General features: G+C 42.8%; 1 protein-coding gene across 1 annotated transcript in view; it reads left to right on the top strand.

The window, feature by feature from the left end:
- The first annotated feature begins 2,178 nt into the window (after nucleotides 1-2,178).
- TIAM2 (T-cell lymphoma invasion and metastasis 2) overlaps nucleotides 2,179-27,957 on the top strand; it is a 119,976-nt gene continuing 94,197 nt past the window's right edge. Inside the window, exons 1-5 of the mRNA XM_008575226.1 lie at nucleotides 2,179-2,220; nucleotides 3,348-4,544; nucleotides 11,314-11,749; nucleotides 16,772-16,944; nucleotides 22,161-22,385. Of these exons, the coding sequence (XP_008573448.1) occupies nucleotides 3,354-4,544; nucleotides 11,314-11,749; nucleotides 16,772-16,944; nucleotides 22,161-22,385 (2,025 nt within the window). The 5' untranslated portion in view covers nucleotides 2,179-2,220; nucleotides 3,348-3,353. The remainder of the gene's footprint in view (nucleotides 2,221-3,347; nucleotides 4,545-11,313; nucleotides 11,750-16,771; nucleotides 16,945-22,160; nucleotides 22,386-27,957) is intronic.

Below are 27,957 nucleotides of genomic sequence, written 5' to 3'. Positions count from 1 at the left end.
TAGTTTTGTCTTGCTGGTGTGCATACTGGCAGCTTGGAAGAGCTGACAAAGAGAGCAGCTGCTCAGGAGTCTTTCACCTTTGGGGTCATCAGTGGGACCTTGGTCTTGAGAAGAGTGAACACAAAACTTCACCCTGATCAGCTCATTGTGAAGGTCCAAACAGCAGCAGCAGCCAGGAACTTCTCTGGCCACTTGTAGTTTAAAAAAAAAAAGCGTAGCTGAGAAAAGACCAACAGCTCAGGATTTGAACTTTGAAAACGTAGGATCTTGTGGTCCAGCTCCCAGGTCAGAGATGGAGCCAGTTTTCAGTGGCAAGTCAGCCAGTAGCTGTTCCCTTTTGCAGATGTGTGGGAAGGCCACTCTCTACAAGGTGAGTGGCCACTTGTATAGCAGACACCATTCAGGTCTCATTAATTACTTGCTAGCCTCAGTATTAATAGACTCAATTGAGCTATTAGATTTCCTGCTGATGCCCAAGTGGAAAATCTATTTGACATTTTATTTTCAATTTAAAATATATTTGTGTGGACAGATTAAGGCAGGAGACATGTCTTTGGCCTTATTAGAGGAACTTAGTCCAGTGCCATTGCTTTCCCTCTCACCAGTTGTAGAGGTCACTATTGAACCTTCCAAAGAAGATATGTCATAGCCAATAAGCACATAAAAAGATGTTCAGTGTCGCTAGTCATTAGGGAAATGGAAATGAAAACCACAGTGAGATACCACCTACACCCATTAGGATGGCTTCTAGGCAATGATGTGGAGGAATTGGAACCCTGGTGCACTGCTCATGGGAATACAGAGTGGGACAGCTGCGATGGAAAGCAGTTTGGCAGCTCCTCAAAGAGTCAAAAATAGAATAACCTGAGGATGCAGCAATTCCATTTCTGGGTATATACCTGAAAGAACTGAAAGCAGGATCTTGAAGAGGTATTTGTACACCCGTATTCATAGCAACATTATTCACAATAGCCAAAAGGTGGAAGCAAACCAAGTGTCCATTGACGGATGAATGGGTAAATAAAATGTGGTTCATACATATAATAGAATGTTATTCAGCCTTTACAGGAAAGGAAATTCTGACACGCCACCGCATGGATGAACCTTGAGGACATGATTCTAAGTGAAGTAAAGTTACAAAAAGACAAGTACTTTCATTTAATATGAGTCATCTAGAGTTGGCAAATTCATAAAGACAGAAAGCAAAATGGTGGTTGCCAGGGGATTGGGGGAGTGAGGAATAGGGAGTTACTGTGTAATGGGGACAGAGTTTCAGTTCTGCAAGATGAAAAGAGTTCTGGAGATGATGGTAGGGGTGGTTGCACAACAAAGTGAATGTGCTTAACACAATCAAACCACGTATTTTACCACAATTACAAATAAAATAAGATCCAAAAAAGGAACTAAAAAGTCACTATTGAACCCTCACCACTCTGCTTTCTCTGTCTATGGAGATAAAGGCTTTGTGTCCTGGCGGTGAGTGCTGCCAAATGGCCGGTCCCCCATCCCAGCCATCCTTTTCCCCTCTCAGAAGTCCCACCCTGCCCCTCAGAGGTGGGCCTCCTGTCTCCCTCCTTGTGCAGTGAGGCCCAAACATGTGCTTGAGAAACACTTTTAGTCTCATTTATGGAGTCAACCTTTGTAACTTATTTTAGGCAAGGACTATACACTGTGAGTCTGTGTTTTGGGCTTTGTTTTTACTTCTTGGTCAAATAGAGAACAATGCACTGCTGTTGTCCTGTCAGGAGGATGCTCCTGAGGCCATCAGTGTGGTGAGTCTACGAGTTGTTATCCTGGTGGTAGTGACAGATGAGCTGCACCTGACTCACTCTCACCCACTGTCCCCTAAAACAAAGGCATGCATGTGACTGCAGACTGTGTGCTGAGTTGAGGGTCTTTTATGAGATTGGATGCGCAGTCCTGGCCTCCTTTACGTCTTTCAAACAACCCTGATGAACCAAGCTCTTCACAGACATTTCATTTGTTATTTGACAGTGATTCTGGACACCAATTGTTTCTCCAGATAATTTACATTAAACTTTTGTTTTTACTTTTTGGGAGCTTGGCGTGAAATGCTTGACAGAGTTTTCTCATATTTCTGTTTTTCAGGATCACTTCATGGACTTGCTTCCTGTGCTTGTTACATGTGCCATCTTGCTCCCAAGACCATGTAAAGCCCGCTGACCATTAATCCCCCTCTGAGCAAAAACTAGATTGCAGGTAAAATCCAGCTGCTGTGCATGTGGTTCATATCAAGTTGCATGACTGTGATGAAAGTAGTAAGTAAAAGTTTAATTATTTGGTCCAGTGACTAGTTTTAAAATGTTTCATAACTGCCACTAAAGAAAAAAATCCCTTTGACTTCTGCTTTGTGACTGTACATTCTTAGATATAAAAGAATTAAAATAAAAAACCTACTAAATATATTTGGAAACATGATTGGAAGTATTACCTTCAACCTGCCTATAGTAAGATATACTGGTTAGAATAAAAAACTGAGGGCAGAAGGTTTGGATCAAATTTCACTTTGAGTTTGGCTTAACAGACTCCTTGAGCAGATGGAAGTTTTTTTTTCCTTTTTTGTCTTTTTTACTGACCGGTAACGGGATCGCAACCCTCGGTGTCGCACCCACACCGGGGACAGCAACGGGATTGCAACCCTCGGTGTTGCGCCCGCACTGCGCTCAACCAGTGAGCGAGAACTGGTCTCCACATGGGATCCGAACCCTCGGCGGGAGTGCCTCCATGCTCCCAAGCGGCGCACTCTCCAGTGCGCCACCAGGCCGGCCCGAGATGGAAGTTTTTTAAAGGGAATCAAAAGAGTTAAATAATTTTTTCTGATGCTCACATTCTAATGTCAGTTTCAAACTTTTTTCTCTCATCATGTTCTAAAGTGAGGACACCTGAGGGCTTTAGAAAAGCTCCAGAGATTCATTTTATTAAAATGTTTCTCTGTCCTAAATGAGAGCTCTTTTTCAGGACTTTTAGTCCTTTTCTTTTGTGGTATTCCTACTCTGTGCGATATATGAGCTTGGTACCTGGAGTCCTGTTATTACAAATGTGGTGGTTTTTTGAGTGATAATGTCTTATATTATGGTGAGATGTTAGCTCTACCAGTAATTGGTGTGTGATGATAATTGTCTATCTGGCTAATGAGCAGCCTTGCACAATAAGGACAACCAATTCAGTAAGTAACTCTTGTCCCTACTTCTTTGAGTTGTGCCAGGCACAAGAAGAAGTTGCTTGTTTCCTATATAATATGTAAGACATTTGTTTTTAGAAAGTTCTGTCATAATGGAATGTAATTTAGGTCATGGCTGTTACTGATGCAGTTGTTCTTAATTTAGGTTAAAATGGGGAACTCTGAGAGTCAGTACACCCTTCAAGGATCTAAAAATCATAGCAATACTATTACTGGTGCTAAGCAAAAGCCTTGCTCCCTGAAAATACGCAGCATTCATGCAAAAGATGAGAAGTCCTTGCATGGGTGGGGTCACGGAAGCAGCGGAGCAGGTTATAAGTCCAGGTCCCTGGCCCGAAGCTGCCTTTCTCACTTTAAGAGTAATCAGCCTTATGCATCCAGAGTCAGTGGGCCCCCATGCAAAGTCTCCAAAGGTGCTGCCTACTCCAAGCACAGGACACATGCCCCAGGAAGTGATTTCCAGGGCAACAGAGCTGCTTTCTCACCCGAGAATGGCTTCCACCATGTTGGCCATGGGCCAGCAGATAACCATATCACCTCGAGAGACTGCAATGGACACCTTCTCAACTGTTATGGGGGAAATGAGAGTGTTGCCTCCACCCCACAAGGCGAAGACCGCAAGAGCCCTAGAGTGCTCATCAAGACTCTGGGGAAGTTGGATGGGTGTCTGCGGGTGGAGTTCCACAATGGGGGCAGCCATAGCAATGTGCCTGCCGAGGACTGCAGCGGATCAGTGCAGCTACTGAGGTACTCGCCTGCCTTAGAGCCGGAGACCTGCCCCGCACCGGAAGCCAGGAGGGACTCCAGTGCTGATTCCCCGCCCAGCCCTCGCCCTTCGCCCACCAACTCGTGCCTGCGGTCCAGCGAAGGCAGTTCCCTGAGTTCCGAGTCATCTTGGTACGACTCCCCGTGGGGCAATGCTGGGGAGCTGAGCGAGGTGGAGACATTCCTGGCCCCTAGCGTGCCTGACCCCAGCCTCCATGCCACCTTCCCACCCTGTGACTCCAAAAAGCCTTTCAACCAAAGCTCTTCCCTCTCCTCTCTCCGGGAACTGTACCAAGATGCCAGCCTGGGGAGCCTCTCCCCCTCAGGTATCTGCCTTTCTGATGAGTCCATTGGCACGCACACCTGCCTGAGCAACCGCGTCTCCTTTGCCTCCGACACTGACGTACCCTCCAGAGTGGAGCCCAGGGACCTTGTCCAGTACAGCTCCTTCACCCTGCCCTGCCGGAAGTCCAAAGCCTTAACTGAGGAGACTGCAAAGAAGGACACCCTCAAAGCCAGAATGCGACGTATCAGTGACTGGACTGGCAGCCTCTCGAGGAAGAAAAGGAAACTCCAGGTGAGTGTACCTTAGAGTAGAAGGAAAGATTCCCTTAGGTTCTCTAGCCGTATGTAGAAGCTACTGTAGACTATTGCTGGGAGGCTAAACTGAGCTAGTGAAAGTAAGGAGTTTAGGTAAGACCTGGCTATTTTTTTGTTTTTTTCTTTTGCCTCAGATGTGCATTTTTACTCTTGGCCCACAACTTTAATCACCCTGTATCGTAGTTCGGGCTGCACACAAAATCCCACAGACTGGGTGGCTTAAACAACATATTTATTCATCTTGGTTCTGGAGGCTGGGAAGTCAGAGATCAGGGTGCCAGTATGGGCAGATTCTGGGGAGGCCTCTCTTCCTGGCTGCAGATGGCCATCTCCTCACTGTGTCCTCACATGGCAGAGAGGAAGCTCTGGTTTCTATTTCTCTTCTTATAATGGCAGTAATCCCATCAGGGGGGCTCTACCCTCCTGACCTAATTAAACCTAATTACTTCCTAAAGGCCCCACCTTCAAATACTATCACATTGGGGGTTAAGGCTCCAGCACCCATGTGGATTTTGGGGGGACACAGACATTCAGTTCACCACACCCTAGTTCTGTGTTTGCCTCTGTACTCTTGTAAGAGCTCCATAGGCCTAGTCTTTTTTTTTATTTATTTATTTATTTATTTATTTATTTATTTATTTATTTATTTATTTATTTATTTATTTATTTATTTATTTATTTATTTATTTATTTATTTATTTATTTATTTATTTATTTATTTATTTATTTATTTATTTATTTATTTATTTATTTATTTAAGCAATCATCATTATCCACTTCTTGCTATCTTATTTTGGGCAGCTGGCAGGTATGGGGATCCTAATCCTTGACCTTGGTGTTATCACACTGTGCTCTTGGCAACTGAGATAACCGGCCAGCCCCATTTCTTGCTATCTTTTCTGAGATGTGTATTCTATGCAGATACAGACAAATAATTTATTTATTTATTTATTTATTTATTTATATTTATTTATTTAATTTATTTATTTATTTATTTATTTATTTATTTTGGTGGCTGGCCAGTATGGGGAACCTGGCCAAACTGTTATTCCCAAGTACAGAGTTGGGAGAATGCCTGAACGAATTGGATGTCTGAGAATTTTGCTAGGCCTCATTCTTACAGTCCAAGCAGAAAGGATAAGAGATAGATTGTTGTTACTTTTGGATGAATAGGCTTCCTGAACTGATATTACTTTGAAGAAACTAAATTTTCTATGCTTAAGTTGGAACATCAAAAACAAAGTTGACAATGTGTCTATATGTGTAATCTCACCATCTCCTCATGGGGATAGCTAACAGAGTTTTGAAAATGTCTTGTACCTAAGTATATGTAATAGCAAAAATATAATGATGCTAAAATAAGAATCATGATGGTAATAGTAATAATACTTTTAATGACGTACAAAAAAAGTTTTGTACTTTTAAAGTTTTAATGGGGATACAAAGTGGCTTAGCCACCAAGAAGGAAAGTAATAGTTTGCTTTTTTAGGTAACTAGTGGCAATTACTAGGTTTTCAGTTTGTTATTGTTGTTTAGTTTGTTTTTACTGTTGAGTATTTATAGAAGGGAGAAAGCTTTTTTTTCCTCTCAGTATAAGTTATAGAGTTGAATTTGAGTAGGCAATTAGTTTCTAGCAGAACTGCATTTTAACCATCCTAGATAAAAATAAAATTATAAAATTTTATAGAACTTTAGGGGTGGAAAATAATATAACTTCCCTGAGTAGATTGTTTCAGATTTATGAAGCTTAATGTTAGTTGTTTCCTTCTTATGTAAAAGGCCTGCCACCACATCTCTTGTGTGTGGTACTTTGGTGCCCTTTTCTCCTCCTTTACACAGAGATAAAGGACAGATGATCACCTTCCTGTTTCCAGGACCCCTTCATATCCCTGAATGTAGTAATTTGCTTACTCTTTCGTGGTCCCTTCTTCAGACTCAGCCACTAAATAGAGATTTCTTTGACCTTTTCCTGTCAGCTCCATTTACCCAATGACTGACAACAGTTGAGCGTAACGGGAGAACTAGCTCCTACTTATGCCGGGGCTGCAGTCACATGCAGACAGCTTTCATGTCTTTTTGATTCAAGTGTTATAGTGTCGACCTATGTTCAGCTGTCATCTACCCTATCCCCTAAGTGATACTGGTATCGAGCCAGTTATTCCACATCTCTTATTTGCGTTAAATGTGTTTTTTACCTATATTGGTGGCCTGGCTTATACACAGCTCTACTGAATCTCATTCAGTTTTAGTTTCAGTTCACTTCAAAAGCAGACCAGTTGGCACTGTGTTGACTACTTTCTGTCATATGCAGGCCCCACTGCCCATCCAATGCATGGGAACAGACCCTTCCTATACTCTGTTTCATCCAAAAATTTATCTCTGAATTATCTGTGTGCCTGAAGAATTAAGAACAAATTGGTTAGAATCAAAGAATCAGAATTTTAAAGCTGGAGAGGACTCCCCCTTCATTTTATTTATTTTTTACTTATTGAAACACAATTGTACATATCTGTGAGGTACAATATTGAATGTCAGTACCTGTGTATAATATGTGATGCTCAAATCAGGATAATTAGTATATTCAACATTACATGATGTAATCATTTTTTGTTGCCCTTTACCAATTTCTTGCTAACTCCCCCTCCCCCTTTCCTGCCTCTAAGGTTCAAGGAGCTTGTCCTTGTTGAAGACACATGGTAGTTAGTGGAGAAGCAGAACCAAAGCCATATCTGCAAAACCTCAAACATGTGTTTTTCCCACTTAGCTACATGGCCAAGGTATTGTTAATATGTACTATTAATTACTTTGGGGTTAATGAATAGTAGGATAATAAATTACTTTGGGTTTTTGAAATGTGGCCTGTGAAGGCAGCTTTTTTAGTTTTGCTTATACTCCCACAACTGATAATCTATAAATATGAACAAAATAAACTTTTTTAGCAAGTATGCCACTTCTGTTGGCCTTACCTTTGTTTTCTTTTCACAACTAAGGTGAATATCAGGTTTAGATCCTTAAAAAAATGTAATCAGTGCATGGGAGCAAAGTTTGTGATAACATACCACAATAAAGCACCAACCAATGCATACTCTGTCACATGCACAAACTCCTTTATGCCAGCAGGGCGATGTTTCAGAGTTTTAACATGATGCATAGACATACTTGTTTTGAATATTAAAAAAAGTGATGTAAAAAGAGGAGCTCTTTCTTTCTAAGGTTTTAAAACCACCCTGTTGAGTTAGAGCCTGAAAGCAGATTAATCTATGAAAAAATATTCACAACTGAAAAATAGTATCACACTAATTACAAGATAAACAAAGAGAATACGTGCTGGAGAGGAATATGTGATGCAGATAAACTGTTCCTACTCACTGTGGCCACATTGAGGCCTTGTTCCTGCCCTGGTTAAATTTTCATCTGTGTGAGTCAGGGTTGCTAGGTTCTGCCAACATAACAAAAACCTTTCACATCTCTGAAGTTTAGCACCACCAGAGTTTATTTCTCACTCATGCTGCATGCTCATTACCAGTCAGCTGGTGACTCTGGGCTACACTGTTCTCTAGGATGCCTGGTCTGCCGGGTGGTTACCATCTGGAACATCACAAGGCCCTGTGGCAGAGAGAAAGAGAAAACTGTATTGGCTTTTAAAGCTTCCACTCAGAAGTGACACATTTTACTTCTGCCGCATTATTGGGCTAAGCAGAGAACATGGCCATGCCTAACTTCAAGGGAGGGAGGAGATAAGAAATGATCCTAGAATGTACTCCAGGGGAGGACCAGAAATATTTGGTGGGCAGCAGTGACGATTACTGCAGTTTATCGCAGAGCTGATTTAGGACACAGAGACCCTAAATTTCTGGACCTCTTCATTTTAAGCCCTTACTGCTGTTTGAGAGCTGCATTGTCTCGAAATTTCTACAGAGACCTAGTTAGTGGTTCCTATTCTGTAATAAAGGCAAATGACGTGTGAAGAATGACAAGGCATGAATTTAGTACTTTTTCTTAGAACGTGAGGAATGGTGATGAGTTTTTCTTTAGCTCCTGAGAAGCTGAGTAACATCTCCCTGTTTCTTCCCCCAGCTTTATTGAGGTATAACTGACAGACAAATTGTATATATGTGAAGTGTTCAAGTTGATACTTTGATATACATGTACATTGTGAAATGATCACCGCAATCAGGCTAGTTAACATATCCATCACCTCTCACAGTTACCTTATGTGTGGGAGGCTAGAACACTTAAGATGTATCCTCTTAGCAAATCTCAAGTATGCAATACAGTATTATTAACTATAGTTACTATGCTGTACATTAGATCTCAGGAACTTATTCATCTTGTATAATTGAAACTTTGTACCCTTTGACCAACATCTCCCTATTCACCCTCACTCCCCTGCCTCCTGCCTCTGGCAACCATGATTCTACTCTCTGTGTCTATGAGTTGGACTATTTTAGATTCCATATAAGTGAGATCATGTGGTATTTGTCTTTCTGTAGAGTAACGTGTCTTGAGTCCCTCTCTATTCTTTGCTGTAGTGCCCTGGTTATCAAGTTATATTAGCCATTGTTTATGATTCTTTGATTAGGCAGAAATGGAAATCATTTGTGTGGAAATAGAAATCATATACTTTGTGTACATAAATAACAGGCACCTTAGTTTCATACCCATAGCTCAAATGATTAGGAAATCTAGCTGAACATATTTATAGACATTTTATCTTTTAAAAAGGCCTTTTCTTATTAGCTTGAAAATTAGTCCCTGGCTATTAGGAGTCTAGATAGAAAGCTTTATAAATTTATTAGAGACTGGGAAAGTTCATGCTTATGTATAAGAATCAGCTATAAATGCTAAAATGTACTCTTTTCTCATTTCTCAAGGAGGAAAATTCCTGCTTTGCTGCAGTTGAATATTTAAGAGTTAGCACTACAACTTGAAGTCTCTCTTCTGGAAAACAAAGTCAAGAATATTTAGGTCACATTTAACTTTGGCACTTAAGTGCCCTTCTCTGGCAGAGTTGTGCTTGTTTTGAAACACCCCATTATTACTCTTACAGGATACCAGAAGTAATCCTAGTGTTTTGGGACTGTGAGTCAGAGAGTCCTATCTGTAGCTGAAGTAATGTTAATACTAGGTAAATGAGAAGCATTCCTTCACCTCCTAGGAGTTTTTGAAAAACAACCAAGTAACAATTAAAAAAAAATTTAAATGTATTTTGAAAGTTTCCTGTCTAAATGATGCACAGCAGCTGGTTCATTTGCTCTATTCTGCATAAGTGTCAGTGTAGAAATAAATATGACTATGGGATGCAGTGTAAACACAAGTGGAAAATAACATTTTCATTAGTAATAGCTATGTTTGGGCTCAGTTGTTTATAGCTCTGGGTATTTGGAAACACTCTTCAGTTGCATGATGATTTTCCTACAAAAGACAGCAAGTAATTGCTACTTGATTTCTGGATGAAATTTCAAAAAAAAAAAAAAAAAAAAAAAAAAACCTCTCTACACAGTGGAATATTCAAAATAAGGCTTTTAGTTTTCCCTCATTTTTTTAATTTTAATGTATAAGGAAATATAATTGGCGGTCCACTGACAGCTGAGTAGACTTGAGTGTGCTTAGCATGTCTCCACAGGTACCTTAACCCACGGCATAAATTTGGGATGTCAGTGCCTTTCAAATTGGAAGTTAAGCTCATTTTCTGCTGAAAAATTTAGTTATTGCTATTTACTAGTGAATAGCCTGTGTGAAAGTTATTTTTCTTGAATGACTAGACTTCTAATCCAGACTTTAGAAGAAACATCTTTATATTTTCTGCCCTGTGCATGGCCAGCTCTTTTTACAATGCATCTAGTTCTGTTAGGGGGCATCAGTTATTCCATTAATATGAATTTTATTTAGAGCTGCCTGTGTTTGATTTTGTGTTGGAATAAAAAAGTTAAGAATCATGTCTTTGGTATCCCCAGTGCCTAGGATAATAATAGATACTCAAAAGGATGTGAATGAATGAATGAGTATATTCTTTTCATGGAAGAAATTTCCAAATTAAGTAAAAATATTAATTATATATTTTTTAAAAAACTACAATTACTAGCCAGTACCCTTTGTGCATAAGGAATTCTAGTACATGGTTTTTATTATATGAACTGGGAAAATAAAATGCTAGAGATCTTGAAGTCTAGAAGTATGGAAATCTAGACCTGGGCAGTTGGCCAGAAGCTGGGGACTGTGTTTACCATTGGGGGAGGAAGGAAGTTTGTGGGGTTTAACATAACAACACTGAGTCCCTCTGCCCCCCACCCTATGCCCTACCCCCTAAACTAGTGACTTTCTAATTTAGCTTTCAAATGACCCAGGAGGAAAATAGGTTACAAGAACATAAATTCTTTCCTGGAAGACATTGGTTCACAGCAAAGAAACAAGAAATATCATTCTAGAAATCTTCACTAATGTGTTTAAAATATCCTAGTTAATTTTTTGATGCTAAGCATAGCTTAGATTTAGCCAGTAGTATCTTATTTACCTCTTTAAAAGCATTGACTCCATCGGATATAAATTGGGTTGGGCAATAATATTTCTAAAATTCTTTCGATTTGGAGACTTGATGATTAAAGATGTGTTTTTTGTTATAAGAATCTTGCTTTGCAGCATCATCATTATTAGCAAGCACCACTATTACACTTACACTGTGTTGAGAAAGGGGATACTTTAGATATCTGTGACCTCTGATGGACGATCATTTGTGTTGCTCTCAGGAGCCGAGGTCCAAGGAGGGCAGTGACTACTTTGACAGCCGCTCTGATGGACTGAATGCAGATGTTCAGGTGCCCTCCCAGGCATCTGTTTTAATGTGGTCTGGGGGCTCGGCTCAGATCTTGTCTCAGAGAAGTGAGTCTACTCACGCGATTGGCAGTGATCCCCTCCAACAGAACATTTACGAGAATTTCATGAGAGAGTTGGAAATGAGCAGGACCAACACTGAAAACATAGAAACGTCTACAGAAACTGCTGAGTCCAGCAGCGAATCACTCAGCTCCCTGGAGCAACTGGATCTGCTCTTTGAGAAGGAACAGGGTGTGGTCCGGAAAGCTGGATGGCTCTTCTTCAAACCTCTTGTCACTTTGCAGAAGGAAAGGAAGCTGGAGCTGGTGGCTCGGAGGAAGTGGAAACAGTACTGGGTAACACTTAAAGGTAAGTGCATTATCAGCTTGCTGAGGGCCACTGGTAATCGTTTCCTCTAGCTATACTCCTTCCTAGGAAATGAGTCCAGTGTTGTTTTGAGTTAATATGAAGGGATTTCATGGAGTCTTGTGACATGTTTTACTGCAAGTACTTGGCCAAACTGTTTAATATTGTTTACTAACTATTCACATGTATTATTCAGTCTAATAAATAGTGATCGAATTTAAATTATTCCTTATTATTTTGTAGGTATTTCTGTACCATTCTTTGATATTTTTCCCGCATCTGGGAAAAAAAACAACCCAGATAAGTAACCAAAGATAGTTTAGTTATTTGGAATGTAGATCCTGAATTTCACATTCTGCACATATTCAGAACTTCAGAGATATCCTTCCTGTCTTGTGCAACTATGAATATCATCTGGATTATTTGATTTGTATCTTCTCACCTTTATGAACTAAGAAAGTCTAGTTGTTAACAACATCAGCAAGTGCAGCTTTTTTTTTTTTAATGTAAAGGAAATAAGTAAGAATATATTTTGTTAAGGGCCGGTCCGGTGGCGCACTGCTACAGTGCACCTTTATGAACTAAGAAAGTCTAGTTGTTAACAACATCAGCAAGTGCAGCTTTTTTTTTTTAATGTAAAGGAAATAAGTAAGAATATATTTTGTTAAGGGCCGGTCCGGTGGCGCACTGCTACAGTGCGCCGCTTGGGAGCATGGCGACGCTCCCTCCGAGGGTTCGGATCCCACATACAGACCGGCCGCTCACTGGCTGAGCGAGGTGCGGGCGCAGCACTGAGGGTTGCGATCCATTGCCGGTCACGAAAAAAGACAAAAAGGAAAAAAAAAAAAAGAAGAATATATTTTGTTAAGATGATAAAAGTTTTTTGCAAGCTTTGCCCTTTAAAAATTATAATTGTCTGGCTTATGGTGGATGTATAGATTTGAAGAAATCTAGATGTCTTGTGAGGAACTGAAAAGCTCTAAATCAATACAGTGTAGATTTATACAGATGCAAACAGGATGAGCAGCCTCACAGCCTCTGGCATTTCTGCACAGTCCTCCTGTAACTCATTGCCAGAGAAACTGAATGTTGTATTCAAGTCAAACCTCATTATCGGGTGACACCTTCCCTATCATGGGAGAAAGCAGAACCATGAGTCACATCTGCAGGCAGTAGGAATGAAAATTGCTCTTTTCTAGCTTTCCTTTTGCCTCCTATTTAGAAATTTGAGCCCTGCTCTCCCAACCCTGGAGGGTGGGAATCATTTCTTGATTACCTATGAGCTCCTCTGGTAAAGATACACTTATGAAGGCATTTTGTCTCTACGTAACACTTTTCCCTAGAAAACCAGGGGTTTTATAAAACCCAAAGACCCAACATCTTACACATCACTACAGTCCTCTTTCCCAACTCTGAATTTTATTTTATTTCATTTATTTTTATTTTTTAATTGAAGTGTGATTGATTATACATATTTTGGGGGGTACAACATTGCCTACCATTACCTGTGTATAGTGTGTGTTGATCAAATCAATATTATTAGCGTGTTCATTATTACAAATTGTAATTATTCTTTATGTGCCTTACCTAATCTCTCCCCGCTCTTCTCCCTCCCCCCTCCCACCTCTAGTAATCATAGATTTGTTCTCTCCTTCTGAAAGATCAATGTATTATTGTGGTCTGTTCTTTCTTCCTCCCTCCCTGCCTCTCTCTTTCCTTCCCTTCTTTCCTCTCCTTCCTTTCCTCCCTTCCTCCCTCCCATCTAGGAATGAGGACATGTGATATTTTTCTTTCTGTGTCTGGCTTATTTCACTTAACATAATTTTTTCCAAGCTCATCCATGTTGCTTCATTTTTTTTCGTGGGTGAGTAGCATTCCATTGTGTATATATACCACAATTTCCCTATCCAATCATCCATTGATGGACATTTAGGTTGGTTCCACATTTTGGCTATTGTAAATAGAGCTGCGATGAATATGGGAGTGTAGGAAGAACTGATCACCGGGTTCCTGTATTCTGTCCCAGAAGCTAGACCAGGAACTCCGGCTGCTGACTTCAGGGGCAGGGATGGGCCTGAGTTGTCTTTGACCATTGTGAGATCTGCAGTCCTGCCTGCACCCTGCTCTCTTGGTGCTTGCTTGTAAGATACTTCAAGGTCCATGGATAAAGGGTGCTTTCTAAGTGTAAATGTTACCAAACACACATCCCTTTGTTTCCTTTGCAGCCAAGGCAGGGCATGCGATAAAGAAATGTTTTCCCAACACAATCTTCTTCATGTGGCTTTCTACACCTTTTTCCTGTGGGAATTCAGTATGTTGAGTTTCAGTTTCTTGGCTTAGAACTGAAGTTGTAGTGTTTAGACTTAACTATTTGGTTTAATCTTAGAAACACATAAATTTATATATACATACACACATACTCATTTAGGCAGAGTTCTAAAATTACCCTCAAAGTATCTATAAATTAGAAACAGTTTTCTGGAGAGAGCAGTTATTAGCAAACCATCTGGTTACCTGCCTACATATAAGTATGCTAGGGGCTCAAATATTTTTAATGGCTTGGAGGATGTAATAAATTTTTAACAAGGGTAATTCTGTTTTCCATCTGTCTATGAGTAGACTTCCAAGCAGTTCACAGGGGACTTTTTGGGCTGAAGAGTTGGCAAAGTCATTACAGATATCTATCCCTCAAAATGCACAACAAGCTGATTGATGTGCAGTGTCAGGAAAGGAGTTCATAAAATCATTTTTAGATGCTGTGGATTCTGCCCTAAGATAGGCCAGCAGCAGGGAATGGAGGGATAAGTGTGGGTCGAGAAGGTGTCAAGAAAGGTGATTTGAGACTAATTAAGACTGATTCTTCTCCCTCCACAGATATTTCTATTACCTCTTCTATTTTTGTGCTTTAATTGCTGTTCCAATCTATTTTTTCTTTTTCTACCATGGTAAGAAGAACATCCACTGTCAACTCTCCAGACCACCAGCACCCCCTAAGAGACACAGAGTTCAAATTAAACTTGACTGAATAGAGTTAAGACTGATTTCCTGTTCTTTAAGTTTGATGGCCACAGCATTCTGCATATTGTTCTACATCCTGGCCTGGCTGCAAAATGAAATGTCCTGTTTTGATTTCACGCTTCCAAATTAAAGCTGTAGTCTGTTGTCGATGGGGTGTTAGGTTTGGCAATATCTGGGCATCTGCCCAAGGTTTGCGTTCATTTCCTCTAGATGTAATGATTCTAACCATAGCCATTGGGAGTACATCATTAGGGAAACTGGGAAGTAAATGTTAACCCATTTAAAAGAGTTTGGATGTGGGTGCAACTGGTGTTGCTCTGTCCCCTTAACCTGGGGCCTGAGGATCAGGGTAATGGCATGTTGTATAGGTAGCAGTAGCATTAGATGGGCCTTTCTTGATTGAAAGGTTATGGTTATTGTTTCTAAATGCATCTCTGGCTGGACAAAGAGACTGACCTAGACTTCTAAGAAGCAGCTCTGGCCATAAACCTCTTGCTTCTTTCCCTTATTAATATTTGAGCCCTCTTGGCCTCTTATTTGGATGAGTTTTGTTTGTGGGGAGGAGAGATTGCTCAGTGCTTCTTAAGATCATAAAGTACCACGGAGGGAGAAAATGCTGTTTCTGAAGGCCAAGCTTGGGGCAGGCATCTTTCTCTCCTAGCTTCTATGTGGCTCTGGGTTCCATTATATAAATTTGTTTATTTGTATTAAGACTTAGTTTTAAAGGAAGAAATGAAACTGGTGAGAGTGAAATAGTTTAAAACTTTTGCGAATGAGGACACACAACACAGTAGGATAAAATGCCAGTGAGTGGATCCCATTCATTTACAATGCAGGTGAAAGTAGGTAGGTGTTTCTTTACTGTCAATGTGAAAGGTATTTGCAAAACACATGGTGGTGACCATATTATTATTTGTATGCCAGAGCTTGGCACATGAGAAATGCTCAAAAAAGTTTATTGGATGAAGGTTTGTTTTATTTTAGCAGCTGGCTGTTACAGGATTTAAACCTTGACCCTGGTATTATCAGCACCATGGTCTAACCAACTGAGCTAATAACTGGCCAGCACTATTGGTTGAAAGTCTTAAGGGATAGTAAAACTATATAAGAGAACATACTTACGAGCATTTTAGAAGCAACAATTTGCTTAAAAATTATGTCTAATGAGGCATTCCTATCTAATTGCTGAAATAGACCCAACTTTTAGCTACAGTACTTTATTAGCTAATAAGAGGAAAAATAAGTACTTGAAAGCATATGTAGAAGCATTTTTAGAGTAATATTTTAAAATTCAGGCATATTTAGTTTCATTTTTCTTTCCTAGTCTGTTAGTAAGTTAGTAATATTTCCTGTCACTGTGAGATAAAAGAATATACTAACATTAAGTTTTTTTTTTACATGGTGTTTGGAGAATCTATTGGGTACTTTTTCAGACATGGCAGAGTTTCTCAGGTACATCTAGTTTCTTCTTACTACAAATGGTAAACATAGTTAATAAACATGGGATTTTCTTTGGCCTCTCACTTTAGATCTTGTAAACAATGCAGTGTTGTGCTTAAGAACGAGGGCTCAGGGGCCAGAGGGCTTGAGTTCATATCCCTGCTCCACTGTGGTCCTGCTATGTAATGAGTACAGGTGATTCTGTCTCTCAGGTTCCTCATCTGTAGAATGGGGTAAATAACCACGCCCACCTCATAGGGCCCTCTGAGGATTCAATGAGTCAGTGCATGTAGGGTACTTGCAGAGTTAAGCAACAATAAATGCTTGACATTATTATAGATACCACATTTACAAAAACATCTCCTTTTCATTCGAGTTAAGGTTGATGCAACTAGGCATACTTCGGATATCAGCTTTTCCTTGCTTACTGTGTTTGTATTAAATAATTGTCTCATTGAGTTAATTAATTAATTAATTAATTTTTGAATGTATCACTTACCTTCTCATTCCTTTCCTAGATCCTCAGGTTGTGTGACAGGGATGTTACTTTGCTTCTCTCTTTCACAGGATGCACCCTGCTGTTTTATGAGACCTATGGGAAGAATTCCATGGATCAGAGTAGTGCCCCTCGGTGTGCTCTGTTGGCAGAAGACAGCATAGTGCAGTCTGTCCCAGAACATCCCAAGAAGGAAAATGTGTTCTGCCTCAGCAACTCCTTTGGAGATGTGTACCTTTTCCAGGTACTGCCAGTGCTTTGTCCATGTAGAGTTGAGATGATAGCTTGTGTACTGTTAGGATGAGAAGGAAGCCAGGAAGGGGATGGGGATCTGGTGCCAGCAGCGGATGTGGTAGCAGAAAATTGCCCAGCCGCCAGGCGGCAGGAGGGAGTAGCAGTAGACTGGGTAGGATGCTCCGGTCCTCAGTGGGCTGGTGAGATAGCCACCAAAATAGTCACATGGCCTCAGAGGAGCCAAGCCCACAGATCTGAGGTTCAGAGCTCCCCTTCCCTTGACACCATGAGCAAGGGAACTTGCAGGCCAGACCCCCAAACTTCCCTGAGTCCTGCAACCCCCACTGGTTCCTCCTGGCCCTTCACACATCGTCCCGTAGTCCCACCCCACATCCTGCCCTCCTGGCCACCCCACTCTGCCCCCTTTCCACCCTGGCAACAGAAAGGGATTGAAGTGTTGGACAAAGAAGGGGCTTACGGCCTCAGGGCACTGGCTGGGATAAGGGCAGTGAGCTGAGGGCAGCTGTGTCCTACCCCTTTCCTGGGAGTTGGAGGGGAGACGCCAAGACCCTGGAAAATGTAGCACATGTCTGGATGTCACATAAGTGTGTGTGTGTGCAGGCACAGGCCCCAAGAATCTAGTGACTCCCCCACAGCCCCATTCTGCTGATAGGACACTCAACCTGGGAGGTAGGACAACCTACCTCGGGCCGCACAGCCACTAAGAGGCAGAAATCTAGTAGCCTTTCCACCCCCAGACCCCCCCAACCCCCGCAAGGGATTTTCCTGACAACTCCTAGGGACAGAAAGGCTTCCAGGGCTGGGGTCTCAGCTGCCCCTGCATCCTTAGGACAGGGTCCAGCTCTGCTGCCGGCCACACCTTCCCCAAGCCTAGGGGACTCTTCCACTTCCTTTCAGTCCTCACTGCCCCAGCCCAGGTGCAGTGGCCTGGGCTTCAGGCAGGTGGTGAGTTGATTTGCGCCAGGCATATCTCCTGAGTTTCTGTTGGAGTCAAACCTGTCAGCCTCAAAGACTCAGGCTGTCCCGTCCCCAGTCTCCCAAGTTGCTGGTACTGGAATATGCAGGAGGTAGGAGCTGCCTCTGTGGGTGTGAAAATGGGGGCTGTGGAAGCGTGTGAATAGGTGTGTGTGCATGTGTAGAGTGTGCGTATGTGGGTGTAGCTGTGTGCTCCAGTAACAGTGTATCCAGATGTCTCAGTACCTCTGCCTGCTAAGCCCCACCCTGCTGACTGGGTCTCTGTAGGCAGCTGTCTGAGGGCTGCTGGGCCTGCACATCATATCCCCCTGATGGAAACCGGTGGGGAGACACCTGTAGGTTGGTTCTGGCCCCCAGGCAGCAAAACTGGAGATGAGAGGAACCCAGCCTCACCCAGTGACCCCTCATGACCTCCTGCCTTCTCTGTGGGGGTCTGGGACACCCACAATAACGTCGACATGGGCAAGGCTACCCCCTCTGCTTGGCAGTGACTATCCACCATCCTGGGCTGCCTGTGCCAAGCCCCCTCCTGGGTTCTGGGGCATTTGAGGGGCTCCTTGATGGGCCAGGTTGGCTAGGGGGGCACTAATCACCTTTCAGCCTGGAGCCCCCACCTCTCCACCTACTGCACAAAAGGGCTAAAGGTCCCCCTGCCCTGCCCAGTTCCAGTTTACAGACAGTGTGCGGTAGCCCTAGGGCCTGGCCCCGCTCTCCTCGTGTGCCTGCTCCTCTTGAGACCCTACCTCCTCAGTGGGTATGGAGCCCTCCACATGCCAGGTAAGTAGCAAATCCCTCCTCCTGCCATGGGCCATGTCTCAGAGAAGGCCCCCATACTGCCCCTGGCCCACCTGCAACCCAGCTGGGCCCACCTCTCCCAGCCACGACTTCTCATTTTGCCTCGGGCCTGTTGCCATCCTGATCTCTCTGCAATAACAAGGAAGTGAGATTCCACAGAGGACATCCATCATGCTCGCTCTCTCTCTCCCCCTCCCTCCTTCTCCCTCCCTCCCTCTCTCTCTCTCCCTCCCTCCCTCCCTCTCTCTCTCTCCCTCCCTCCCTCCCTCTCTCTCTCCCCCTCCCTCCTTCTCCCTCCCTCCCTCTCTCTCTCCCCCTCCCTCCTTCTCCCTCCCTCCCTCTCTCTCTCCCCCTCCCTCCTTCTCCCTCCCTCCCTCTCTCTCTCCCCCTCCCTCCTTCTCCCTCCCTCCCTCTCTCTCTCCCCCTCCCTCCTTCTCCCTCCCTCCCTCTCTCTCTCCCCCTCCCTCCTTCTCCCTCCCTCCCTCTCTCTCTCCTTCCCTACTTCCCCCTCCCCTCTCCTCCCCCCCTCTCCCTCTCCGTCTTTCTCTCTCTCTGTCAAGATCCTGTCTGGGAGTTTTTTCCCTTGTCGTAGCTTAGAATATTAGAGTTGGGAAGGGACTGTAGTTATGTAGCCTGGCCCCCTTGTTTTCATAGGCACTGGGAGGCAGTGACCATGAGTGACCTCCCAAAGCAGGACTGGAACCAGGTCAAGGCTGTGCTGTGTTGCTACTGGGTGGGTCGGGACCCTTTGCCCCTTAGGAAAGGTGTTGGTCACAGGTGTTTAGCTCAGTTTATGTCACTGTTGAAGAAACAAAAAAAAATAATAGCAAAAAATAATGCCATAGATGCAAATACTAAGAAGCCAAAAAACCCTCACACACAGAAGTATCTCCCCTCTTGTGATTCTTCTATGAAGTTACAGTGTGTGTGTGCTTTGTGTGTATGCATGCACATGTGTGTGTGTATTTGTGTCTGTCCCACCCTGGTCAGGCTGGGTCATGCCTACTTCTATCTCAGCCCCTGTGTCCTCCACACTGCCTGTGTCCTTTGGTACTTCCCAGAAGCCCTTCTGCACTGGTCTGTGGGGTGTGGGGAGCCCCCTGGGCAAGAGGCAGAGCCTTAGGTCAGCTAGAGGGTCTCCCAGCAGGCCCACCAAGCAGAGCTCTAGGGCTGCCTGATGCTCTCTGAGCCAACACTGTGGCTGGTGGGACAATCCTGGTGGTGGGCATCAGTGTCCAAGCCTGGCTTGGGGCCTGGGGCAGGGTCCTGGCTGGAATCCCAGCCTGGGAACCCCAGATCCTCATATCTTGCTGCCCCCCACCTCATGTGTTTGTAAATACTCTGGCATCCTTTGGCCCCGAGAAGATTTTTAAATGCGTTATTTACTCCTCTTATCATGACAATTGTTATAAAATAAGCAAAACTAGAAAAATGAAAAAAAAATGCGGAGGAACAGAATTAAAAAGCAAAACTTAGAAATGAAATAGAGTAAGTTCTTAGTTAGGCTTTGGGTTTGGACTTAAGCCAGAGACATTGGCTTCTGCTAATGCCCAGGTACAGTAGGAGTGTTGCAGATCTAGTTACTCATACAGTAGGCATTTCTTGCATGCCCATGAAATGCCAGGCTGTGGCCCATGAGATGCTCATCAGAACACACAAAATAAATCATGATCCCTCTTCTGGAATAGCTCGTGATCTGGTGAGTGCTATGTCCAAGATTCTCAGAGTCAAAGCTTTTTAAGTGAAGCCTAGAAAATATGGACAGGAAAGGCTTCAGTTCTTTCTGAGAATCCCTGTGGAAGTCAGAGAAGAAGCTTTTCAGGAAAAATGCTATGTGGTCTCATTTCCCTGTGTATGTGGTCTTAGAACGTTAAGATTCAGGTATTTGCTGTCAGAAATTTTAGCAACTTGCTAGCAAATGAGAAGTGGTAGAACATGGTGGTACTGAGCTGTGGGTTGGAGTCAGGCTGAGATTTGAATCCTGATGCCATTATTGAGTGTGTGAGTCATTGTGGAGTACTTATGAACTTCTTTGAGCCTCTAGCCCTTCTACCAGTAGGATAACAATAGCTTATCGGAGCACTTTAAAGGTAGATAATAAAATGTGTATGTGTTAAGTGCTAAAGAAAATAACTATTATTATAATTAATTAACGCAGAAGAGGTGGGAATCATAGCCAGGAAGAGAGGTATGCTTCTCAGATGCCTTCCAATCCAAACCCAGTATTTCATGTAGATGCAGTGTTGGATGTAGATCATACCTGACTGGAAGGCTTATGGAAAATCCCATAGGTCTTGGGTTTAGATCTCTGATGAAGTGGGTTCTAGAAGCCCTCAGAAGCTCTGCAGAACATCAGTGTTCTCTAGGCTGACTTTGGGAATCTAGAATGCTCTGAAGTGCTTACTGCAACAGTATTTCCCCAGACCAGCCCCAGGTAAAATCATTGGGTCTCTAGCCTTATTGCTGTCCCCAGACTGACTTGCCATACAAGAGTCAGGGCCTGAGATTTGATTTTTCTTCTCAACAGAAAGGTTGTATAGAACCTTCTATGAATCTTTAAAGCAAAGTAATGAATTGATATTAATCTGAATGGCAGAGAAGGTAAATACCTTAGATTAAACTACATGGATTGCTTAGGGGTAAATGTGAAATGAATATTTTATTTTGTGATTCAGACAAAATATCCTTAGTTTTAAGAAGTTTTTTTCCAATTAGTCCTATACTATGATCCCAGAGGCCCCTGATAGATCAACTCCATGGCTTGAATGTGTGTGGTTATTTTCATTGAGAACTGAAAGTGCTTCTCAGCCTGCTTGGAATCATACATATTTGTCCTTTCTGCTTTATTCAAACTTTATTGTTTTTAAAACAAAATATTTTTCTTATATAAAAATATATGGTCATCGTGTCTGAAGGTACTGAAGAACAGAAAAAGAAAAACCATTCTACATTCCCAGTATTCAAAGTGTTTTAATGTTATTGTGCATTTACCCCCCAAATATTTTTATTTATACTTTTTGTAATTGAAGCCATACTGTAGATGTAATTTTATATGCAGGTTTTAAAATTTAATGCTTTAATCTCAATATTTTCTCATTAAAATTTTGAAGATAAGCAGCCTTTTAGAGAGAGGCATAATGTAACCCTGACAACGTATACCCTAGTTTTCTTATCACCTCCCTGTTGTTGGCCATTGGCTTATTTCTAGTTTTTCTTACTGTCATATTTAGGGCACATACTTATTTCTCCTCTGCTCTTGATGTTTGCTCAGACCCTCTGAACCTGAGTTGAATGGTTGTGGGTGTTTTTGAAGTTAAACAATTTTATGAATGAAAGTACTACTTGGGTTTTTCTCAGCAAAGCCCAGCCTGCCATTTCAGAGAGCACTTTTGTGGTCAGATATCTTCATACAGTTTTCTCCTGCTCTATGTTTAGGCCACAAGCCAGACAGATCTAGAAAACTGGGTCACTGCCATACATTCTGCTTGTGCGTCCCTTTTTGCAAAGAAGCATGGGAAAGAGGACACAGTGCGGCTGCTAAAGAATCAGACCAAAAACCTGCTTCAGAAGATAGATATGGACAGCAAGATGAAGAAGATGGCAGAATTGCAGCTGTCCGTGGTGAGCGACCCAAAGAACAGGAAAGCCATAGAGAACCAGGTACTATTTATCTACACTGTGGTGGTTATTCTTACACTCTGGGGAAATAGTTTCAGGTACTCGGTGACTGTCCTTTTGTGACATGGGTGATACGATATGCTTTACAACCTTTGATTGATATATAAATATATAGTAACCACATCTTTTTTCCCAGTATTGAGTGGTGCCTTCTTGCCTAGATGATTCTCTTATATATTGTCACTTTCTGAACAAAATCTGTATAATAAAACCACTTTGAGATTAGACTGGTAAGATTCTAATACAAAGGATGGCTTTGGAGAGTGGTTTTGTTTGACAGAGCTGTTTTTGTATTTTGGGTTAAAGTCACAGACAACAGATTAGCTGTTAAGGAAAATGCTCTGTGTGGTCTAGTGCCATATTCGTATCATTTGGAGGAGCAGTAACATACTGGTCAGTTGGGGCTTCTAAACACCTGGAAAAGAGGGTTTAGGTTGGGAAGTGATGAGGAGTTGTCCGTTAGGTTAGACAGGTGCTGGTGCAACTTTTTCAGGGCCTTCATCTTAGTCTATGACAAAATACTAGAAATGGGGTGGCTTTTAAACAACAGAAATTTATTTCTCACAGTTCTGGAGGCTGAGAAGTCCAAGATCAAGGTGCTGGCTAATTTGGTGTTTGGTGAAGTCCCGCTTCCCTTATAGAAGGTGTCTTCTTGCTGCATTCTCACATGGTGGGAGGAGCAAGGGAGCTCTCTGCGCCTTCTTTTATAAGGTCACTAATCCCGTTCATGAGGGCTCTGCCACCGTGACCTAATCACCTCCCAAAAGGATCCGCCTCCTAAACCTAAGCCTTGGGGCTTAGGATTTCAACATATGAATTTTGGGGGAACATACACATTCAGGCCATAGCACTCTTGAATGTAAGGTTGGATATAAGGTTTATTTTATCCTCTGTATTCAAGGGAGGAATAGAGGTTTTTAAGTTGGGAACAAAGCATATGAAAACAGTCTCTTTGGAAGGTTAATAAGGCAGCAGTGTGGAGGACAGATTGCAGAGGGCAAAGGCATCGGGCAGTAAATGGCACTGGTCTGGGTGTTTAGAAATGAGGGCTTGGTCCCGTGTGACAAAACAAAAATTCAACAATTTACATGGAAAATGTATACCAGAGTGCATCATTTTCTCTAATTCTATAGAATCTTACAGATACTGTCCTACAGTCCTGAATGAAACTATTCCTCAAACAGGATATGCCATTTATTTAAAGAGTACCTTCTAGCTAACTCCAAACTGTGAAATAGTTTTAATAAGGAAGTAAAAAGGAAGCAGAAACTGCCAAGATGAATATGCAGGAGGGCCTTTGGGGTTTGACAAGGGCACAGCTGCTGACACTGCTGAGAGATGTGCTGTCCCCCAGAGCCAGCTTGTGTCCTCTCTGCCCCTGCCTGCTTCATCTCCATGGCCTCACCTTGTTCCCATCTCAGAGAGTTCAGGTCCTGGGGCAGTGTGACTGTACCACCCAACTTCTGTCTGTGTGCAGTGCAGGTTGTGATGCCATGTCAGTGGTGTGGCAGACCAGAAAGCTCAAAGGAGAAATGGTTATCTCAGCATTCTCTTTGCACCCCATCTTACCCACGGTCCTGAATTTCCAGGATCCAAAGCTGCCATCTGTCTATCATCAGAGATGCAGCTTATGGATTTGAATGTCAGAGCACTCAAAAATCTCATACTGATTGTGGTGGAAAAAAGTATGGTTTTAACTTTTCCTGGCTCTTTTTAAGTTTAACTTCAGAGCCATATTTAGTTCTCTGGAAGGGATACCCAGCTTGGAGTTTTCAGGTCCTTATTTATATATAGTCAACTGTTTACGTTAGGGAGAGAAAAGGGAAAGTTGGCAATAATGAGAGGCCTTTCTTTCGCATGAGTGCACACACAGGTGTGTGTGTGTGTGTGTGTCTCCTCTCTCTGGCCACAAGAAGCCCAAGCAAACATTTCTTAAAAATTTAAATTTTTGTTAAATGTAATTTTATTGTCTTATTTGTAGTTTGTAAATGCTTAATTGGTGACATCACAATTGATGCTATTCTCTGATTGGGAGGTAGCAATTACTTTAAAGTAAATCCCTACCCAAATGCAAAGGTCTAGGATGGTCAGGTGGCCTGAAGAGAAACTCTTTTAAAGAATTAGGCAGGCTTCTGGTCAAGATGGTGGAATAGATGGTTCCCAGTATCACTCTCTCCCACAAATCAACCAATTTACAACTATTAAAAAGCAACGACAGCCAAGCTGTGGCCACTAGAGCTGAGGGGAAGAGGAGGAGAGGCCTACAGAACTCATGAAGACAGGAGAAGCCACAATGAGAAGAAGAAAGGATTGCTCCCATACGGAGCAAGAGCCGGCAAAAGTTGCTGCTGTGCCCTTTCCTATGAAGTTGCTTGGAGGTGGTAGGGGAGAAGAGGGCCTTGTTGGCCCTTAAGCCAGCAAGACCACTAACAGGATTCCTGTGGACCCACACAGGACTGAGGAGCCATAACAACTGAAAAAAGGAGCCACTCAGAGGCTGGTGAGTCATCGCGAGGGAGTAGAGCATGGCCCATCCCATGGGAAGTGAGTGGAGTGCGGGTGGTGGAGGAGACAGGCCCACCAGAGGAACACTGGGGCATGGTATGGACAGCTGATCTGCCCTCCAGTCAGCATAGGCCCACTCAGTGGAGACTGGTCAGGAATACGGATCTGCAGGGGGTGCCATTTGCTGAAAAGTCTCAGGCCCAGACCAGAGTTTCCACACAACCCAGGTGTATCAGACCTCAGAAGACTTGAAAGTACATACAAGGTCAATACAATGTCAACCGTTAAAACCTGAGCTGCACAAAAAGCCTTCCCCAGGGAATCAGCAGCAAAGCAGTAATTTAGCTCAACTACAGGGCTCAAGTGCTGGTTCCCACAGGAAGTTCCCCCATTTTAGAAGGAAGCAAAGGACAACAGATTAGTTCCATTGCAGAGTTTAAGTGTCTGGAACAGCACAGAAGTGGAAGAAAAAATACCCACAGACCAGAGACAAAGTTTGATATTAACTAGTAAAGGTCTCACATCAACAAAGAATACTGACAAAACCTAGAAGGACCCAAAGCCCCCTGGGCTTCCAAGCCAGGGCTGGGGGTCTCGACCATGCCCCCCAACATCCTCAACTAGCCCAGTGATGACCACCAAGCCACTGCAGGAAGTGCCTTGGCTCGGCAGTGCCTCGGTGTGGGGCCGAGGGCTTCTGCCATACACTCCTGACATCTACATTCAGCCTAGCAATGACGGAGCCACTGCTGGAAACCCCCTGGTCTCCCCTGCAGGAATGAGGAGGGTGCCACGGGCCTCAACCATGCCCCGCCTCCTTCCTCCTCCTCCCACCCTATTTCCTTCCCGCCACCCCAAGTGCTCTGCAACAACATCTTAGAATGTAAAAAAAATAATAATAAACTTAAAAAAAGAATTAGGTAAATTATAACTGTGGCCTATTATCCATTCTTTGACAGAATCATTACATTAGTTATTTTAAGCATTCTGTCCTACTACTACTAATTTTTCATGTCCATACTCCCCTCCCCTGTACCCATGGCTCTAAACCCTTCCTGCTTCCTCCCCACTCCCCCATCTATCCCACCCACGCCACCCCTGTGAGTGCCATACACACACTCACCTTCTCATTTTGCTCTTGTGAATGTGTGGTAAGAAACAATTTGGACTGATGTTCAGAAAATCCACCTGAAAATATTCACCTCACCATATTGACAATTTTTAGGTTATAATTTAGGCATGTTTTCCCAAAGGGCTTTGGAGTGGATGACATGAATTAGATACAAGCCCACCATTCTTAACTCATTTACTAGAAGGTTGTAAAGAGAGCTGTTTACTCTACTTGCAGATGCAAAGACTATGAAATGTTAAAGTGGTTACAAACACAAGCTTGGAATTGCTTTTACGAGATCTTTTTTGACTAGAAAATGTTATGTGATGCTACAGAGGCAAAGGTATTTACAGATCAAGACTAATCAGGAAATGGTCTCCCAAATATCCCATATGTATATAGTTTTCTCTTAAAAACTTCTTTAAAAGAGCAATGTTTTATCCACTTACCATTTAAAAATCTCAACTTCACTATATACTTTTGTTGATGTAGCATCTTATCCCAGAGACCTCGAGAGCCTCAGCTAGAGTCATTTCTAGCCTAATAATAGCAGAATGCACAGTGTAAATTACATCATGCAAGATGAAGTCTCTGGAACAGGTTTTCTTTGAAGTATTTGGGTGGAAAAGATCAATGTCAAGGCTTTTTCCAAATAAAAAGACACTATCACGTTAATAGCCAAGCTTCATCCTGTTACATGGTAACATGCTTTGTGTAAAATAAACTGCCCTTCAGTCTTGTCCTTGGGCCTCGCAGGTATTTTGTGGGGCATTTGAGCATGTCCAGTGTGGACCAGGCCCTACAGCCAGTCCACATGTCGGATTCCCTTTGAAGCTCTGAGGGAGGGAGAAATGGAGTCCAGTTAATACTTTATTTTCCTTTCCATTTATTATTTTAAACAAGTAAATAAGGACAAAACCTCACCAGCCTTAGGTGGTCTTGGCATCCCCCAGATGGTTTCCCTGTCCTGCCTCCTCATGTGCATTTCTCAGGGGAACCGGGCGCTTCCCCTTGCTGAGGAGGTGGTCCAATGGAAGGGACGCTGCATTGGAAGGAGGCAGCTCTTGGCTGGCAGGGCTGGGATTGCTCTGGTTTTGTGAAACATGGCTTCATTTCAAACATTTACTTAAAGTTTTAAAACTGTAAAGAGGATGGATTCAATTTACACAAATTGGAAACTGTGGTGAAGTAAACAATGAGAACAAGCTTTGAGGAAAATAAAATATTTTGTATGGGTGGTTAGGGGGGAAACAATTTGGGGAATAAACCATTGGAGAGAAGAATATTTGTGAGGAGCTTTGAGGGAGACAAGGTCAGATTATGGAGGTGCTGGCCGAAGACATAGCCTTTAGTGTTTTAGGCAGGAGAATGATGTTCAGTTTAGTTCCATGAGCATTGATGTGGTGCATTGTCTGGGTCAGGCAGGTGTGCACAGATGGGGGATTCAAAGAAGATACCGTTCTGCCCTCAGGATGCTCTTAGTCTAGCAGGGTGACAGACAGTTGAGCATGTAATTTCAACATAATATAAGGAAGTCAGTGCAAATGGCATTCCAGGGTGCTGTGGAAGATAGACACGGGAAATTTAGCCTTGTCTGTAGTCATGGAAAATTTTCTGAAGGAGGGATGTCTGCATTGCTTCTTGAAAAAGGAGAAGGAGTTAGTCAGGAGGGAAATGGAGAGGGGCATTCCAGCCCAAGGGTACAGCACGAGCAGAGGCAGAATCTCCAGAGTGATGCAGGGCTCCCTGATAGTTTGGTTTTTAGGCAGGTGGTGAGAGGTGGAAGGGATGAGTAGAACCATTATTCTCTCTTCCCTGTACTTCTACAGAAGATTCCAGTTTTGTCCTTCCTCAGATGTGTTCTCCATGCAACCACTAGAGTGGTTTGCATCCAAAAAGTATATCTGATCATGGGATTACCTGGTTTAGAAATCCTGT

The sequence above is a fragment of the Galeopterus variegatus genome, unplaced genomic scaffold (genome assembly GCF_000696425.1).
Source record: "Galeopterus variegatus unplaced genomic scaffold, G_variegatus-3.0.2 Scaffold1158, whole genome shotgun sequence".
NCBI lineage: Eukaryota > Metazoa > Chordata > Mammalia > Dermoptera > Cynocephalidae > Galeopterus > Galeopterus variegatus.
The sequence above is the reverse complement of the archived record's forward strand: the minus strand, read 5'-3'. Positions and strand labels throughout refer to the sequence as shown.